General features: G+C 34.5%; 1 protein-coding gene across 1 annotated transcript in view; it reads right to left on the bottom strand.

The window, feature by feature from the left end:
- Positions 1-4,217: 4,217 nt before the first annotated feature.
- LOC119831404 (protein Wnt-6) overlaps positions 4,218-20,191 on the bottom strand; it is a 35,300-nt gene continuing 19,326 nt past the window's right edge. The window contains exons 2-6 of the mRNA XM_038354735.1: positions 19,271-19,491; positions 6,000-6,106; positions 5,266-5,472; positions 4,829-4,969; positions 4,218-4,582 (exon numbers count right to left, since the gene is read on the bottom strand). Of these exons, the coding sequence (XP_038210663.1) occupies positions 4,262-4,582; positions 4,829-4,969; positions 5,266-5,472; positions 6,000-6,106; positions 19,271-19,491 (997 nt within the window). The 3' untranslated portion in view covers positions 4,218-4,261. The remainder of the gene's footprint in view (positions 4,583-4,828; positions 4,970-5,265; positions 5,473-5,999; positions 6,107-19,270; positions 19,492-20,191) is intronic.

The raw sequence follows: 20,191 nt of genomic DNA, 5'->3' as shown, positions 1-20,191 counted from the left end.
CAAAAATTATTAACAGAAACAACATACAGAGATCGATTCTGACAACATTATTACAAGCAATGACATATTATGGTCTTGAAATGTACAAGCCGATCCCATAACATTTATCTGCAAGCAACATGCTTGTACCAACGGCCATTAAAGGACTGTGATAAAATACACTGCGTTTAGAATCGTGTATACACAGCCTTAGTTTTCATATGACTGAGTATTATGACAAGCAAGTTATAAAAAGGAGTACTTGATTCTTCTGGATTAAGATCGTTTTTACGAAAATTTCTAGAACATACGTAAAAAAATAATGTAGATTTTATATTGTTGCTTATAGAGTTTCTATGTATAAACTTATAACCAGGGGGGAAATTAGGGGGCTCAACCTTACCCTAACTTTAGAGCCATCTCCCTCCCGAATTGAATTGAATTGTTTATATTTAAAAGAAAGAGTCTACATGAGCAGCAATGAGCATCAAGTATGAATATGAATATAATATCCCAGTTAAAGTCCTCCACCGTTTTTACCATATACATTAATTCAATGATTTGAATGATGACTTAGTATTATGGAAGCTCATGTCCGAGTTCTACTAATATCATAACCTCAAAAGTTTGTTAGAATGTATAGATGTATGTTATGCTCTTTCACGATAAAACAGCTGATCGGTTCTGTATGAAATTGGATTTCGAGTTGATGACAGTCTACATTAGTATATAGGCTATTTCACCCTGATAGCACGCGACTGACACAGCAGGATCCACCTAGTGGGACCTACGTAATTACCTGTTAACTAGAACCCTAGATTTTTTAATAATAATTAGTAGATTCTTGTTGTCGTTAGCACTCATTCACATAGAAATGACTGATTTATTTTGGGTCATATTTAAGATTATTTACTGAAGCGTCGTATTTAAAAACATCAAATTGTAATGTCCTCCATAGTTACTAAAATAGGCTTACAGCGTATACAATAAATCAGTTTGGAACATATCGAAGTCATATTATTCCACATTTTGTTTTATTGCGAACACAACTATAGGGTTTTGATAGTGCAATTTTCTGAAACGGCTTCATTTCTAAACAGATGATGGAATTAATAAACGAAAATTGTGTTTTAACCCGCATGCATAGGGTTGAAATTCGAAGCGTACGAACGTCGAAAGTGAAAAGTTTGTCGATCTTGGTGGTCGGCAGTGCCTCAAGCGTGTTCCCACGAGTATCGAGCGCAGGAGAAAATTTATGTTTACGAACTAAGAAATCTGTCATAAGAGATACGAATGGCGTGGCTGAATCTGAAACAGCGTGAATAATTTTTCACGCAGGACCTTGTATGTTGAAGTGGATTGGATTTTTTGCGATTAATACACATTTTTTGCTCTGTTTCATTTACTTCTCTGTGGTCTGCGCATATTATTGAAACATATATTTTGTAGTGTACAAATAATTTTAATTTTGAAAAAATTCATACGTATAGGCTATATATATTAGAAATACCTCTCAACATAGCTGTACTTCGTTCTGAGTTATAGAATTGAAAATACAATTGATTATAAAATACGATAATATTTTCGTTTTATTGTAGCATAAAATCAACTGTGAATTGAATTTATCGTAAAATAGAATGGTTGTTGTTTTGCAAAATGTAATATTTTGTTCAAACATGAGTCACCGGTCTGTAACATTATTCGGCGTTATCATCGTCCTTTTATATTTAATTCACAACGGTAAGCTCTTATGGTTGAAATATTTACTTCTTGTTTGAATTTCGTTTGGAATGATAAAGAAGTGAGAAGTAAGAGAATATGAATTTAACATTTTTATTTATAAGTTTTCTTAGGATGTAAGTAGATATCACTGTCATTTCTGGTGTAAGCAACAACAAAAAGAATTTATATTTATTAACACTGGCGAACTTTGAACTGTAAATTTAATTTGTTCCATTTTGAAAATCCCTATAAAAAAAAGAAATGGCAATAATCATCATCTTCAGCCTATATTTGTTCCCACTGCAGCAAGGGAGCCTCATATTCAGGTTTAGGTTCTATCCACCCGCCAAATTTGGGTTGGTAAAATAATAATCATATCAATATAATTAGAGATAATATTTATCGAGATATATTGGGACAGAGGAGGGAAATAAATTTGTGATTTTCATGCTTAAATCCATCATTATCCTATTTTCGTAATACACTTGGGTAAATTATTTCAATTGCCTTATGAAGTAACAAAAGATCCAATTTTCAAAGTATCAAAAAATTCCCGCTATCTACTACTTTTCCTGTTTTAAATTTTAGATTCCTCTCCAAAGTGTATATAATTATCAAAGCAAACCAAAATGAAATAGTATCTTAGTACGTCTCCTTTCGATTATGTTAATGTAATCTCTCTCTCTCTCTCTCTCTTCAGCCTTTCTTCGTCCACGGTTGGACATAGACCTGTCCTAAGGCACGCCATTCCGCTCGATCTTCAATATATATATATATATATATATTATATATTATAACATTCTTGGTATAATCAATCTATTTCAATTCAGATTTCTACGTACATGGAGCAATAACACTTTTGAGACATTTGAGAAAGGGATCAGGAGAATTAAACCACATTGGCGAAGACAATAATATTGAAGAGGATGCTGGGTTTGATTTGGATCAAGATGAAATCAATAAATTCCACATTTGGCCCTTAGGAGTTATACCCTATTATATTGATGACTATTCCTTTGGTTGAGTATAAAAAACTAATCTCAATATATATATTGGTTCACGCAGTGAGACATTCGAAAATGTGTATGATGTTTGGGAGAATGTATATTTTTCAGATAAAGTATTGAGGGATACAATTCGTTCATTTTTGGAGCATACAGGTCGAATAACTGGATTGCGTTTCGTGGAGTTGCAACAGCCACCAGATGATAATAGTAGATGGGTTTTCTTTATTAATCGTCAAGGTCTCTTAGGTTGTGCGGATCATCCATTCGATGGTTTTACGAACGAAGGTGTTCAGGTGAAGCGAGCTATATACATTCACTATTAATGTTATTAATGTAAAGTAACTCTATCTATCTGTCTCTTTTCTTCACAATTAAACCGGTTAGGATGAAATTTTTTATAAACATAGTTCGAGATTTGAAAAAAAAACTTCAGATTTTGAAGAATACAAAAGATAATATAACACTTTTTTTTTCAGAAAGTAGTATTAGGTTATGACTGTTTAAAAAATGAAAATGGTATAGCTGAAGTTATTTTATCTTTGGTGGGAGTACCTCCACAGCACAATGCACCTAATAGAGACGACTTCATTAAAATTAAAAAAGATAACATAATACCCGGTAAGGAATTAATTTTTTAAAAGATCAGAAGCGATGGATTTTGATTACCAAATACACTTTCAATTTACAGAGAAGTTAAAATATTTTAATGTATTGCGAGACGACGAGTGGCTTTTTCATGATATTGAGTACGATTTTAAAAGTGTTGGACATTATGATTCGCATAAGTACACAGCGAATGGAGCAGCTACTATTTTACCACAGGTAAATGTAATGGAATGATTATGTTGACCTATAAAATTTTAACTGTACTCCAACTTTCAACGTAATTAATATCATAGGATGCAATGTTGGACACGGAAATCGGACCTGAAAAGTGCTTCAGCTATAGAGATATCCAAAAAATTAAAATGTTATATAATTATATCATATCAAAACATAAAGATAATGCACGCCTGCCTGAATGTCTTAAAATGTTTTCACCGGGGTCCAATTTTAAGAGTTACAAACCAAAAAAAATTGAACAATTAGAACCAAGAAGGAAACCAAATAAATATTTAGGAATAAAAGATGACGCAGCTGAAAAATTAGGTGACGTATCAGGTTCTATAGAAATGAAGGATAAAAAAAAGTCTATTAAAAAGGAAGATAAACAAAATAATACTTCACAAGACGTAACAATAGAAAAAGAAAAACAAAGAGAATCTCCCGAGGAACACAACACAACTCTCGATGATAATTTAGATCAAATTGAAAACACAGAATCAAGTGTTAAATCTCATGAAAAAAATCATGACCGATCGGAGAAATTAAAAAGCGAAAAAGGTGATAATACACCCCGGTCACAGACGTTAAAATCAAAATTCGATAAAAAAACGAGCAACAAGAATTTACTAGATCTATCTGATTACGCAACAGGAGAGGAACATTAAAACTATTTTATAGATTGTTAAAATTATTTATTTATTTAATCATTTAATACATTATCTATCACATTATAAGCACGTTTGTATGTCACGTTTTACATAACATGTTTCACATATAACTTCGCAACACCATTTGAATTGACAATTACAATTTTCAGTCTCCCTAATTGTATTTTGTACATAACCTCTCCTACAGCATAGTTGATCGCAGCTGTCTGTGCCAGCTGAGCTAATATTACATTGGCGTCCTTGGGTGCCCAAAGATCCAGTCTTAAAATTTGGCAAACAGAAGTCTGGCGATTCTTCAGAATATATAATATCCTTCTTGCCAGGCCGCTTTATGATTGGACTTTCTGGCATAAAGCTATCACCGTCGTTGTTGGCGATTACCTGTTAAAATATGAGAAATTCCGTTTTATTTAGCCGACTTCTTAAGTATATAAAGTGGTTTAGTAAAGATTCTAGTCATGATATATGAATAGAAAATATTTCTAGGCACAAATGTAATTTTACAACCCCATTTCTAATAATATTCCAAATAAAACTGTATTTTAATGATTTTTAAAAATAATGTAACAGCAATGAAGTTTTTTAAAAAACATTAAATTATAATACTAGCTACCAACGTTAGGTTACCTTAGCAGCGCCTTCAAATTTGTCTCTTAACTTATCACCGACTTCTCTGAATGTTGGCATTCTCCACCAGCAAGTTCTGAGCGTGCAGGAACCTGACAGACCATGGCACTTGCACTCTACCCTCATGTTGGACTTGATTGCCTAATAATAAAAACGTATTGTAACAATTAGGTACAGTTATTTTTCAACACAGAAATGAGTTTGATATATTTAATGCAGTTCGGATAAATAACGCCAGGCAATCCATATATAGAAGCGTAAGGTCTGTAATCGATCTTACATCAGTGCAAATGTTAATGGGCGGTAGTAGCTTACCATCAGATGACCCACCAGCTCCACTACTGACGTTGATATACATAAAAAAATCTATTATTGTCATTCATTATTGCAAATAAAAGAAACGACATCGTTAAACAAATAACAAAATTCTTACTAACCAACCTCCCAGCGTTGTGGTTGTGAAGTTTCATAAGCGTTTTGATATCGCTTCGCTTCCGATACCGGCTATCCATGAATTCCCTAGACTTCTGCAGGCCGAAGCGTACATTGTCGCTGCAGCCGCCCCACTGCCACCGGTCCGTCTGCGCCGGCGCAGGTGGGAGGGGTATTGTTGCTACGCGTCCACGACGAGGCTTTGGTACTTCCTATATTGATAGCGATTTAAATTAGCTTTATGTTGTGGACAGTTGAGATTGATTAATTTTTGTTTGGGCAATGAGCATAATTTGACATAAAAATAATCGCATGTTATCTACAAGTGATCCTTCTGAGACATTATAAAATGCTCGTATCTCCTTCTTCTATTTGAGGAAAGGTTAACCCAAAGCAACAATATAAATGATAATAATTAGAAAAGTATTCCTTTATGTTAATAAATGTCGATTTACTTTAAATCTTTATTCTTATTAATATTTCTATGTGAAAGTGTGCTTGTTTGTTTGTCCATCATTTACTTAGCAACCCTGTGATGGCGTGGTACCTTCAATTTCCGCAAACTTGGTACGAGCAGTTCGTCGGAGAAGAAAATAGAAAAAAATATTTGTCTAATTTCATTTATCTTCTTGACTTATTAGAAAATACTATTCTGGAGAGAGAAGGCTCAAGAGAGAAAGGTCTTTAGCGCAAGGGACCCTGGAAATGAAGAGTTTGTTGAAAATAGATGGTTATTTACCTTTTCACACGAGCATTCTAGCAGTGATCCCGCCGTGCACGCTCTTGTGATAGCATAGGTGACACCGGCCGCTGTGATCGCATTCACAAACCCGGTCTCCCTGGTGTCTGAAATAAAGAAAACGATAAATTTTCTGTTGAAAGATAGCTGGGAAAGTTTGTGTAAGACCGTAATGGACTACGGTATATACATATTAATTCCTTACGTTTCCAGCAGTTATTCTTATATACATAACTGTTTATTCTATAACTATTTAGAGTAAGCTCCCTCATCATGTTATGTTATTGGTAAATACTGTATTCAAAAAATCCTATTTGATATCTTAATTCAAATGAGGTAGTTACAATATTAACATGTACCACATATGAGTATTAGGATGGAAACTGTGCTACAAAATTGAAGAGAATTGTTAGGTAAGTAACCATACTTATACACATATAGTTATATACCTCCTGTAAACATAGTATATATAGAGAGCTATAACTGGAATATTGACCTATTTCTATAGCATACTATTAGCCTACCAAGCAAGAAGAATTAATATTGGTTATTTGAAATTCACACTCGAAACAATGGAACGCCAATTAGAGATCGCCATTGTCACAGTTCACTAAAATTAAATTTAGTGTTACTTTTGCAGATTCGTTACGGTACCTAACTTAGGTTTTAAATGAATACTAACGTAAAGCATTACAATGTGAAGCTGTTGACCCAAAAATCAATATTCACACGGCCATAGCAATAAATAAAGATGTGCTTGACGAATCGAAGTTCGATCCATAAAATATTATTTGTACATGACGTACGGTTCATTAGTTTCACATCTAGAGTGTACGTTGAGATCATTTCACATATATTCTATCGAATTGAACATTTATCTAGACGAAATATTAATTGTGACTAAATAAGTGACAGTTACAATGAAATTTCTTGTTATTTTTAAACAAGTGTCTGACAATATTCATAACATAGTGAAAGTCCCGTGTCCCCTAGTGGGGTATGGGGCAGATGATGTACATCTATTTCACTGATCGATTTGCTTTAGGGACAAGTAGGTAATCAGCCTTCTGTGTCCTGCCAGACCGAGACATTTCTTTTTGTGCGTCCTCACCGGGAAAAGGTGTTGCCCTTGTTGTCATTTTAGGTAGCTTTTTTGGGAGCCCATCGACCGAACTGGCAAGTCACCGTCTGCCACTCATTTTCAATTTTTCGAAGTTGAAAAGGCAGACGCCCGTAGTTTCCCATAGACCCAACCTACCAATCAATCGAATACCCACTTTGCATAGCCCAGTTTTGTTCCATTCCATTTTTTTTTGCAATAGTCCTACATCGGCCGCGGACCGCCCAGGGCTGTATCTCTATAGTGCAGTCATGGGCAGGCTGCGGCTGGTGTCCCACAACACATTAGATTCTCTAAAGGGCCTCTGCATGTTGGATCTGTGTCCCCACGTAAGCCTTCCAAAAGACCGGGTGCTTTCCTTCTGGAGGTACCCGAGTATTATGGAGAGATACATATAATAATAACACTTTATTTAGCACCAATTTAAAAAATATATATATAAAAAGGAGAAACAAATGAAAAATAAAAACATAAAATAGAGCCAAAAAGGCGGCCTTATCGTTACTAAGCGATTTCTACCAGGCAACCTATGGGTAGGATTTTTCAATACACAAAAGGATAGATATTGGTGGTGCAGCAATTATAATTTATTTATATTATATTTAAAATTTAATCTTAATCTTATTTCACAAATATTAATATATTATGTATACATAGTATATATATATATATATATATATATATATATATATATATATATATATATATATATATATATATATATATATATATATATATATATATATATATATATATATATATATATAATAATATATATCATATGCAACAATAAAAATATAACCAATCTATACTGAGTTTAAATCCCAAATTACAATAGCCATTCTATGACATCAAAAGAATCTAAAAATAGACTGCTCTATCAAAACTATTTCGCTCACAATTTATAATCGATCGTTAGCACTTAATTCACCATGAATCCATGACTAACCATTTAGAATCGTGTTTGCGATTCATTATACTCTACTATACTGTAGTTGTGGATGGTGCTTGTTGGGAGAACATATCGCTGTACTTATATATAACTGCTCGCCCCGGTTCCGCCCGGGTAGTTATTTATCGTAATTAAAATAAAATAAACAATCGTATCTTTTAAGTTGGATCAAACTGTATATGGTGCGCAAATTTGATTAAAATCTAGATTAGTTTAGGAGTCCATCGCGGAAAAATAATATGACACATAGTTTATATACTATGACCGCCTCCTTGGTACAGTGGTTAACACGTGAGCGTAGAACCGAGGGGTCCTGAGTTCGATTCCCGGTGGGGACGCACAAAAAAAAAATGTCTCGGTCTGGCAGGACACAGAAGGCTGATCACCTACTTGTCCCTAAAGAAAATCGATCAGTGAAACGGATGTACATCATGTGCCCCATACCCCACTAGGGGACACGGGACTTCACACATGTGTAGTTTAATATTAGACATTGTTATTACTTTACATAGATACACATTATAGGTTAATTAATGTCAAATCGTTTCATTCGACCATAAAGAAAATAATGAAATCGCTGCCGAAAACAGAGATTTTTCTGTCTACGATCGCAGCACTTTGTTTTTATATTTACGACCACCATATTCAAAATTGCATAAAATTTGTTAACATGTCAAGTACCAGTCATATTTATTACTAAATGGAAATTATAAACAAAATTTTAAGCATATCTTACGGCTCAATCGTAGGAGTGTTCATTAAATTCAGATTAGATAAGTACGGGTGTACGCAATGCAACAGTTGACAGCAGATCGGCATGGCCTGCGCCTATCGATGCCATGCTAATTGGGCCTCATATACTCGAGGCCTCGCATCCTCGCATTCCACCATCCGTCCCAAGATACAGAGAAATTTATTGCACAAACAATTTATATAATTGACGTGCGACAAAAAAGCGAGAGTGCACACCCATCAGACGCAGAATTCAAGCAGTAATTACAGCGCTTACCGCTGTAGTCTGCGATATTTCATGGGTATTTTTATCTTCGATTAAATTTCGCCGGGCACCGTCAAGGATGCGTCCTCCGCTGGAATTATGAAAGGAATGTCAATTTCGAAATATCTCGCTAGACGTTTCGATGGTGGAAAAAGTTGAGGGGGGACGTTGGGAACGGGATTGGCGCGGATGCTCGGCCCGTGGGCGACAAGTTTTAGGGAATTTCAAGAAGTTAACGTTAACAATTTACATTTACATTTCTCTTTATTTTGTATTATATGCCCGTCAAACAAGGCGGATTTTAGCAATACGTCTAGTATAGTAGAAGACAGTGTTTCAATATGGAATAAAAAAAAGCTGATATTAAATTGTTGCCGTCTAAAACGATTTTACTGCGTGGTCGTACTTTATTAAAGATTGCAGACAATAGTTGATTCATTTTATGAAATTCCTTTTCCCCCAGGAGGCGTCATTGTATTTTTTTTACGCTCAGTGCGATTCGCTGTCAATAGGACAGCGCGGTCGCGACACTCGACCGTCATTATAAATCTGTGGCGGTGAGCTCAGAGCGAAGCATTCCCCGCGAGCCTCCCGCGTTATGCACTGTAATTATCGCAAAACTCGACCCCGACTCACAAATATGTCGTTGGGAACGAGGGACATGACATTCTCATCACCAAACGCTAAGTTTTTTCTATCGTCTCCGCTCTCCAAGTATGCGATGCCCTGAGACACTCCCACGACGTCCGTCTTCAATATTTGGCTGTTTACGACATTGCTTTTTGCGGCCGACACGAGCGCGCGGAATGCCGCTATTCGTGTCCCTCTGAATAATTCAGCGAAATTTTAAATCGATCAATAATCGATGGTTCGAATTGATTCACACTTGCGGGTTGTACGGCTTCCATAATATCGGTTTTTGTAGCGTCAAAATACTTGCAGTCGTTCCAGCCGTGACATGCTGTCGATCAAGGCACGTGCTGAGTCGGCTTTTTGCACATGTATTGTGAAATTATACTTTGAAAGACATGTGCTTGTTCATACATCATTGTCACTAGGTTTTATTAATTAGACAAAAGGATACTTAAAACAGCGTTATTTTACATTATTTTTAGAAATTACATGACTGGTATTTTGTCTATCTCATGTTTTACCTAATACCTACACTAATGCTACTAAAATAGTGAAAATATTAATAATTCAGATATAACCTATTAAATATCTATGATATTATATAACCTTTTTATTTTATATTATATTCAAATATCATTCCCCTTGATCAAACCTATTAAAAAAAAAATATGACAGCGATTATGAATACTCATGACATCAACATTTTTGTTGAACAACTTTTGATAACGTTAGTGTCATCACACCCAAAATAAATCAAAACTATTTATTACATATTTGCTTAATAAACTTTTTGTATAATGTAACAATAAACTACAAAAATGGATCCAGTGATGATATTCCACTACTTTACTTTCGGAGTTGTTCTGTATATGTCAATATTTGATGAAAAGGGTCCTCCTTCACCGCACGAACTGAAATTCTTTCAAGATCCAGATGATGATGATAATGAAGAGTGATGATAAAGTACTTATATATGAGATTGCAAAGTGAAATTTATAATAATATATAAATTTATATCAATGGTATGTTCTATTTTTTGTGAAAAGTTAAATGATAGAATTTCGACAGTCAACGTACAATATAAGAGACGATAAAAATATATTGAGAAATAATAAAAAAAAAACTTTATAATTTATCATATAAACTAATTATTTAACCATAAATAATCAATAAATGTTTTTATAGAAAACAATTCATAAATAACATTTTCAGTCCGATTGTAATTCAAAACCCCCAAACGACTCCTTGCAAAAACGCATTTGGTATTAATAAAAACCCGCATTGTTTGATACCCTTTCACAATCATTAGGGGTCTGATAAATTTAAAGGACATCAGCGAAATAATTTCCAAAACAACATCCGCGATATTAGCTGCAATTAGTATAAATGGACGCTAAAAACAAAGATTTAGGTCTCGCGACAGTTTCCTTTCGGATACATTTTGATTTGTTCGTCGATGATGGCAGGCCAAACTTTTTGCCGGCCGACACGAGGTATGAGTCACATGTAATTACACTTAATAACCCGTTACAAGTTTCAGGGCTTTAATGGTCGTATTTAAAAAGGTCCAATTACAACATTAATCAATTGCAATAGCGATATAAATTATATTGATATAAGCGGAGACCGAATACCTCTGTGTACGTCAAATTGTGTAGATAAGACTCGCAGCGACCGAGATGATCTTTCGCAGGCCATATGTGAAATTGCTGGGATTTTGCAATTTTAATTTTATTTATAACGATGCGGTGAAAGGCAGAAATGTGAGCAAAGAGAGTTTATCGTTGAAGCTATAAGTGAGATGTTACTCTATGTACGCTTAAAATTAAAATTTGAAATTATATCCAAAACTTTATGTAACATTTTGTGCATACAGATCATAATATATATAGTATAATTGTTTTAGCAATGTATTAACTGTCCTTAAGCCTGACATAAATCCAACAAAACAAACATTTGAGAGTATTTTAAACAATTTTCAGTAATTAATATTTGTGCATAAAACAAGAATATTTAATTTTTAATTATACAAAAAAATGGTCGATTTATTAAACCTAAGTTCTAAATAAGGAATGCATAATTTTTATTATACATAATGCTGAAGATTTTGTCTAAACGAGAAAGAAAGAGTTTGTCGAATCTCAGAAACTGGACCTGGACCAATTAGAAGCATTCTTTCACCGTTTGATATGTACGTGATCCCTAAATGCTATATACTATAAGCTATATTATATGTAATACTACGGGCGCAGTGCTAGTGTTCATATAAATCGCTGGAAGTTTTCACTTGGCCCAAGAGCCGAGCGGACGTACTCGCTCGATAGTGATAACTGAAACCCGCTCTTAGATAATGATCGAGTTTGTCTCTGGCAACTTTAAATTGAGCATTCACGCACACCCCCGTAGGAATTTTAGATTTGATATGGACATCAAGCGACACTTCTGCCCTTTGTAGCTAACAACTTTCAGGTTATTTTATTGTAATTCCAGTTAATAACTGATATATTGTATTCATTATAAGCTCTATTTTGGCTCGGTTCACTTGGCATTGAATGTGGTCATCGTTCTTCTTTTGGATTGTTTTTGTTTCTTGAGGAATTTCATGAAATCTACGTTATGTATAGCGACTATATATAGCGATCGACTTTTATTGATCGACCAAAGTCATACATTTTGTATGTAACTAAATACCAAACCATATTTACGATAGTAAATTAATTACTTTTGCAATCTAGAAAAACAATTACAATAAAACTTATTGGAGATACGCTTACGGAAAATATCGAGATGCAATGGCATACGGCGAATTAACGATGCTTCCTAGATAGGTATTGAGCTCGAGCTATTACTATACAGCAAGCAATATTTTTATAGTTAAACGGCTATAAACTCTAAATTCCTGCACGTAACACTTCAACCCCATAAGTTGCGGAGAATGAAACATGGGTGATGTTTCCTAGACCGAGGAGAGCGTCGCGTATCGGGTGTCGCGCAAAACCGCTGTCATAAAACATGTATGCTGTACTACCTACGCGTGTGCGGAACATTACCTTCATAAAATTATCATACTAGTTTTTACAGCGACATATAAATGAGATGACAACCGAACGCGCAACGCTGCGGCCTCAGCCGTCTCTGTTCAAACACGAGAAACAATTTTAATACTTTCCCCTTTGAAATTGAATTAAGATTACACATTTATGACACGCTCTTAAGCTTATTTATGCCACATAAATCGTCAAATATAACGACTTAAATTATCCAAGCGTAGCACTATAAAAAGAGAACAGATGACTTCTTTAAAGAGGATCAGTTTAATACCAGGACAATACATCGAGTTGTCACAGCGACCGCATCGGAATGTTTGAACGAACACGAGCATTTTATCTCATCTGATTAATTCAAATATTTAGCGCAATAAATACAGGGCTGGGGTGGAGGGGGTACGCGTTTCGACTGTCGTGTGACATGGTAGATGGGAGACGGCGCGCAATTGCGTCAGTGTCAGCTTGTCAGTGCGCACCCATTGTGGGCTCCTCTGCCCGATATACGAGCGCCGCGCAGTCGCAACGTGCTCCTGATTTATCGACGTCCCATAGAGGCTCTACGACGGGCCCCGCTGTCGCCGAATAAAGCGAATTCTCACGCTACCGATCGCACGCGCTCCCATCTTCCACCCGTATTTAAATTGAACGATCGTTTCTCATTCCTTTCCCCCAGATATTTTACGTCGAGTAATACGATACGACACTGTCCGGCTCTTTCTGCAGTTTTCGCGTTCCTTTTTCCCCTCGGCCCGCTATTGTTCACTTGTCAATTTCTTTAGCTAATGCGAGTAAACGTCTCATTATGCGGTGCGGTGCGTCCGCGACGCGCATTGCGTGTTGTGACAGCAACCACCCACCGGAAGGAGCACCGTCATTCAGCCGCACACAAAACGCGAATACTTTATTCAACGTACGTCCAATGGCTAATTTGAATGGATTGTGCTCGCTTAATAGGAATAATTAGCTCTGTTAAAGCGTGCATCCCGAGACGACGCGACGCTGTGTCTCCGCTACGAGTGGTTTGTCCAGTTATCTTCCTTTTCCTAGTTAAACATTAACCTTTGAAGGACATGCGCGTTCGAGGTTGCGTCACACCGCATTAAATTATGGTTACGGATATGCAGCAACACGTCTTATTTAATACATATAAATGTTATAGCTTTTTGAGGTAATGAGCGTGATTTAGCGCAGACATAAACCTCGACACCATTATCGTCATGAAGTGAACGATAAATAAAATTCCTTACGCTTTGGTTTTAATTTTATTATAATGCGTTAAAGAGTGGTTCATAAAAAGTAATCTTGATCTCACGCTATTTAACCATAGTGAAGGCATTTTCTTTAATTTGGCGTTGGCTGAGGCGACGTTGACAAGTGCGGATTGTCGCAAGCGCGCGCGGCTGTCACGGCTGACAGACGGACGGCCGTTTGTCCAAAGAAAATACAAAAAATAAAGTGGAATAATCCAGTATTCGGTCGCGGGTGAAAGGGATGTATGCTCTAATATAGGTTTGAAAGAGACGTGGAATCTCGAAGACTTGTCTTGTGGATTCTCTACGTGATGCTTGTGAGATATAGCATCTACTAACAATTTCGTGCTTGAGACGTCGATTACGTTGGTTGATGTTTGAATTTCAAATAACCCAGTGGAGCTATTGTTTATTGCAGCATGAGCCAAAGAACTGACATGAGTTATATTGGGTACTTATAAACATTTATTTGGAATACATTTGGTGATTTTCAATCAATTTGGCCTTACCCAGTTCAGCACTAATATTTTTAGTTGCAAGTCAATAATACGTTCGTACGTACGTTACGTCATAGCTATGAACATTTGGATTTTAATACTTTTCAATGGTACGATCTAATTTATTTTTAAAAGCCCCGATTGAGCATTAAGCTTTTTTATTAATTTCGAGAAATACCTTATCTCGCCGTATAAAAACCGAAGTATCAAGTTTCCATTCGCTTATTGTAATTAACATTTAAAAACGTATTGAATGCATCGAATCGAAAGCCGAATTAGTAATCAATATCGAAATTAAGACCATTATCCGCGTGGAGGCTGCATGGGAGCGACCATACGAGTGAACAGATTAGATATAACAAAAATACTCCGGATATTACACTATAATTAAGAACATTTACGTGTTTGGGGCGCCAAATTTATCGCCGAGTTTTTTGTTGATATGAAGCCATTCCTGGGTATTTATGGGTCGCTGTGTGGGTACGTGTGAGGTCCGTACGGGCAGTAGTCGGGTTATCGCGTGGTATCTTTATGTGATCCCGCTGGTCCTTCGAACCTGTCGACACTTAATGGTTCTCAGAGATTAGTACGCGATCCTAATATTTTGGGAGACTGTGTTGTGGGATTGTTTATAGCTTAATTAGGCTGTTTTGTATGATTCGAAATTGGTCGCTGCGACTCTAGGCAGATAAGGTGTCGGGGATTTACGGTCCGGTATCGTAGCAGTGACGTGTACCACGGGATTTGGTGTATGCGTTTTGTTTTTATTCACTTTTACGACTCTAAATTCCCGACAAACTAGTAAATTCAGTGGGTTTGTATTTATTTACTGCTGGTTGATTTATGTTATCGTGAGATGTGATATTTAGTTAAATTAACAGAGTAAAGTGTACGATTAATGGACGGTTTCTTTTTGAGAGTTTGGAAATTACTACGTACGTTACTATTATGGTGGATGGTTTTATTAAATAAAACAGATATGTAATTATTGATCTAGACAAAATATTGTTTTTTTTTTAATCTGAATATTTTTCTTCTTGGAAGTCATAAAATATAAACGTATTTGAATTAGGTAGAAGAGCGAAACGGCTATGAGATATGTATTTTTAAATACAGATTTGCACGATGAAGTATAAATAAATCGTCTGACGTCTTTAGACATTTTTTTTAATAATAATCGTTTTGTTCCTCTACTTAAAAAACCACAACTGTTGTAATATAACTTCCATTTTACACAAAGCAAAAGAATGGACACTGGAGGAGCATTACGAGGAACAGTATAAGAAATACAACTTTAACATAAGATCAAATTTAACATTGATCTAACGTGGAGTCCAATAAGAAAAAAGTCCGCGTCTGATCAATGAACGGAAGTATTTAAAAATTCAATTTATGATAATTTTTTTATTGGAGTGTACTTAACTTTTTTCATCACATTTTATTATTTATTTATTCAATTCTTTTTTATAAATGACAAACGAAAACACAAATAGAAACAAATACATGACAACGATATAGTACAATCGGCGGCCTTATCACTATACAGTGATCTCTACCAAGCAACCGCGGGAGAAAGATGAGAAGCGAAATATGTATAACATTTTTAATAAGCAGGATTAACTCGTTGACAAGAATGTCATTCACATTCAGAATAATATTAGGCATTCATAATCATTTGAAAATAAACAATTAAATCAATAAAAAATAAAATCAATGAAAACGGTTCGTTTTAAATAGAATAAGACACGAATGGGTTATAGCAAGAGGCAGTATAGTAACAAATTAGGTTAAAAGCTTATAAATTGATACCAACAGCTTTGGGTGGCGCGGGGGACGGCATACAAAACTGAATTAGTCCCGGTTTTTTATCACACACTGATGGGGACAGCATTGTATACAGAGTGATGTTTCTTATTTAATATAACTTTTTTTAAGGCTTTAAAATAGTTCAGATTTAGGACGTTTCAAATCAAGTCATTGAAAGCGACGTTGGGATAAACAACGGTTGTACATTTTATTTATATTATTTTTGTATTAAAAAAACTGTATGAAATTTACAATCAACGTGTATTATGTGTTAATTTTTCAGTTTTTTGTGATTTTTTTTATCTTTTATTAGCATTTACTTCATAGTAGGTAATATATTTATATATTTAATAGAAAATATTACTCAGTTTAATTATTCCTTCGTAGAAAAATACTAATAGATCAATAAAAATCTTCATATATTATTTGAAGAGGACTGTCATACGATAAGACAGCCTTTTATAAACTACTTTATTTCAGCTACTATATGATTGTTTTCCATAGTTTAGGGCGCAAAATTTATCGCCAAGTTTTTAAAAAGTTTTTGCAACAATTATCATAACCGGATCATTATCGGAACCAAACTAAAAAATTAATTTTATCGTAATAAACCTTCATAAATCATTTCAATACAAATTAAAACAACCTGTATAATCGGTGACGGGAAAAAATCGTTAATTGGTCCCTTTGATTAGTAAGTCCGTACATTCCCCACTTCGTTCTTTTTTCTGTGTCAAAATGTTATCAATGTATAAGGATTTCATTTTTACTTAAACAGCCTTATCGTTTCACTTACTGTCGAGTGACCACCGGGCGTAAGTAATATACTTAATTATTATATTATTGGATTTTAATACCTGCTTATAATCCTGTTATCTTAATGAAATGTATTTTTTGGGAATATTTAGCATGTCCATAATTCTATATTTTTTAATAGTTCATTCGTTCGTTCATATATTTTATAATTAAGGGGAATGAAAAATAGATATTAGATTCTCAGACCGACCCAATATGCTCACAAAATTTAATAAAAATCAGTACAGCCGTTTCGGAGGAGTATGGTAACAAACATTGTGACACGAGAATTTTATATAAAGACGAATGTAACAATATTACACTGGCATTATCTATTAAAGACTAAACAATGAAGACAAGACAACTCCCTATTTGTATTGCACTTTCAAAAATTATATTGCAGCCTAGTAATACGTCTGCTTTACCTACAAGAAGTCATATAGCCTGGCATAGACTATTGCGATTTCATGCTTAGTTATTTATTAATATTTAAGCATTTATTTACACCTTTAGTTACTTATTTGTGGTTAGATGATGAAGATGTTATATATTTACTTTTATACTTTTAAACATGATATCAAATATTTTGTCCTATATTATTAATATTTTACTTCGAACATTAACCTTTTTTATAATCTTGTTATGTTCATTAATTCAAATTGAAACAAATGGAAACTTGAACAGTTTCGTAAAAACATTGGGCGCAATAAACAAGCAAAAATAAAATACATTTAAAGTAGTCTAAATGATAAATTATGAAAGCAAAAAACGTTAGACCATAATTGCAAATCGCATAATGATAAATAACCAGATAAAACAGTAATTCAGTTCTTATTTCATATAAATATCAGAAACGAATAAATAAAGCAACGAATTAAGCTATCGTTCCAAACAATAAAACATTTAATTAATGTATTTTACATTAACAAAACGTTCGATACCCAAAAAGCAATAAAAACGCGTTGACATTTGCAACGACTCATCTCACAATAAATATATTCGTATTAACATTATTTGTTTTCATTTCTCGACTTCTGGGTCAAAAAGTGAACAGTAACAGACACGAGAAAAAAAACACTAATTTATTCAGTTTTTTTTTTTTAATATTTCTCGTGTCTGGCGAATTTGTGACAAATACCACTTAATTTACACTAATGAATCACGCGAATGCACGTTGGGTTAATTATATTGCAAAAAGTCTGCATATTAATTAAAAATCAAGGCAACCAAAACGTTATTGAAACAAAAAAAGGCGTCATCATATATCTAATAAAATATAAATCTATAGAGTGATTAAATCGTCAATAAAATGAAACAATCAAAACTCATTAACGGGGTATCGATTTGGAAATCGTCAGACAGGCATAAATACCGATATCTCAGCGCATTAGATATACGAGCGGGCGCATAAAATCAACTCTTTAGGACTAATCGAATTAGCCAGAGATAGCTTTTCGATTTAACACATTTTGCATTCTTTTGTCCATCGACTAATAAAGGTGGCAGGTAGCGATCCTTGCCCAAATTTTACAATATCTTAAATGCTGATGAACTCATCGCATCGCACCGATAAATCTATTGATGTTTCTTTTTATTTTCGTCTTTCAATAAAATGTTATTAGTGGTAAAGTATCATGATACATTATTACGTAAAGGCGGAGTGTACTAATTAGTTTTATAAAGCAGTTTTTGTGAGTTGATCTTTTTAAAAAATGTCTATTTTTTTTCTATTATTGTGCTGACGTATATGAATGTTGGAATATGATTTTTTTTGTCTGAATATAGTCAAAAAGCTAGACAGTGATATAGGCTACTTTTAATCGTGGTGAAACATCTAATTCAAGCTTAGGAAAGATAGCTAAAGATAATTTTTTTAATGTCATATTAAATGAATATTTTCTATACAAAATTTTAATAGTTTTTTCATTTATTAGAGACTCTGTGTATAAGTGTATGAAATTTCATCAGCTTAAAGCTAAAAGGTCAATTCCTACTGACGATCACGATTATGACTTCATAATCTACTGATATACTAAGCGGTCTTTGCCAATGGGACAACCATAGAGCTCCTCTCGATCAAAGAAAGCAAGAAAGAAAGAAAGAAAAGACAGTACCTAAATACAGACCAAAAAACAATGCTGTATTTTTAATTTTTGTTATATTTTAAATCTAACCTCTCATTAATATTTTCCGCATACTGCGTCTCTGCGTGGTGCAGTTCCAACGTCTATTTCTGAACTGGTGCGCGCACTCCGTAGCCCCGAGGGTCACGCCTCGGGTGATCTCCTTCAGAAGACCAGTCTCGTTCCTGCAGATCTGTGCCAGCCGTCCTCGGGTGCGGCGGTTCTTCTTGCAGACCATGCGAGGGTCCAGTATTACTGCGCTGCCAGACGCCCTGCAAATTTCATTGATTGTCAATGTCACTTCGGTTTTATTTAGCAATTTTGAATCGATTTTAATTTCCGCGTTTGTATGAGTGAATGAATGAATGATACTTTGACCGCACCAAAAGGAAATGATACGAAGTACACAATAAAAATAAAAAATAGGCAAATTACACAATAGGCGACCTTATGGCTACAGAGCCATATCTTCCAGGCAACCACAACAAAGAAACAATACAGAAAGCGCATAGGTAGGTGGTGTATACTTTATATATATGACGTGTAAGTACGTTTTTAAAATGTGTGTTGTCATTTATGTTAACTGCTAATATGCGTTTATATCATCTACCGTGAAAATTTTAATTCGGATAAATTATTCAAGGACTTTGACTTGAGGCATGGGTCTGTGGGTGTTTTGCATTGTTTAGATTATTTAGTATAATTAATAGTACCCTGTACACATCACATTAAGATGACAAATAAGATAGTCATAAAGTTCATGGCATACATGTAATGATCTGTACATTTATGAAAACATGCCTTTGTATTTGAATTAGTATCGTCTAATGGAAGTGCGTATCAGTATCGTTCCAAATAGATTTTCAATTAAATGTGTTATCCTCAAAATTACAATAACGATATTTCTTCTTTCTCGGAATTTCACACATTACAAAAATACTATTTTATATTTTTTGAATTGTTTAACATATA

This window comes from Zerene cesonia, chromosome 1, assembly GCF_012273895.1.
Source record: "Zerene cesonia ecotype Mississippi chromosome 1, Zerene_cesonia_1.1, whole genome shotgun sequence".
Classification (NCBI taxonomy): Eukaryota; Metazoa; Arthropoda; class Insecta; order Lepidoptera; family Pieridae; genus Zerene; species Zerene cesonia.
This window is presented reverse-complemented; position numbering and strand designations above follow the sequence as displayed.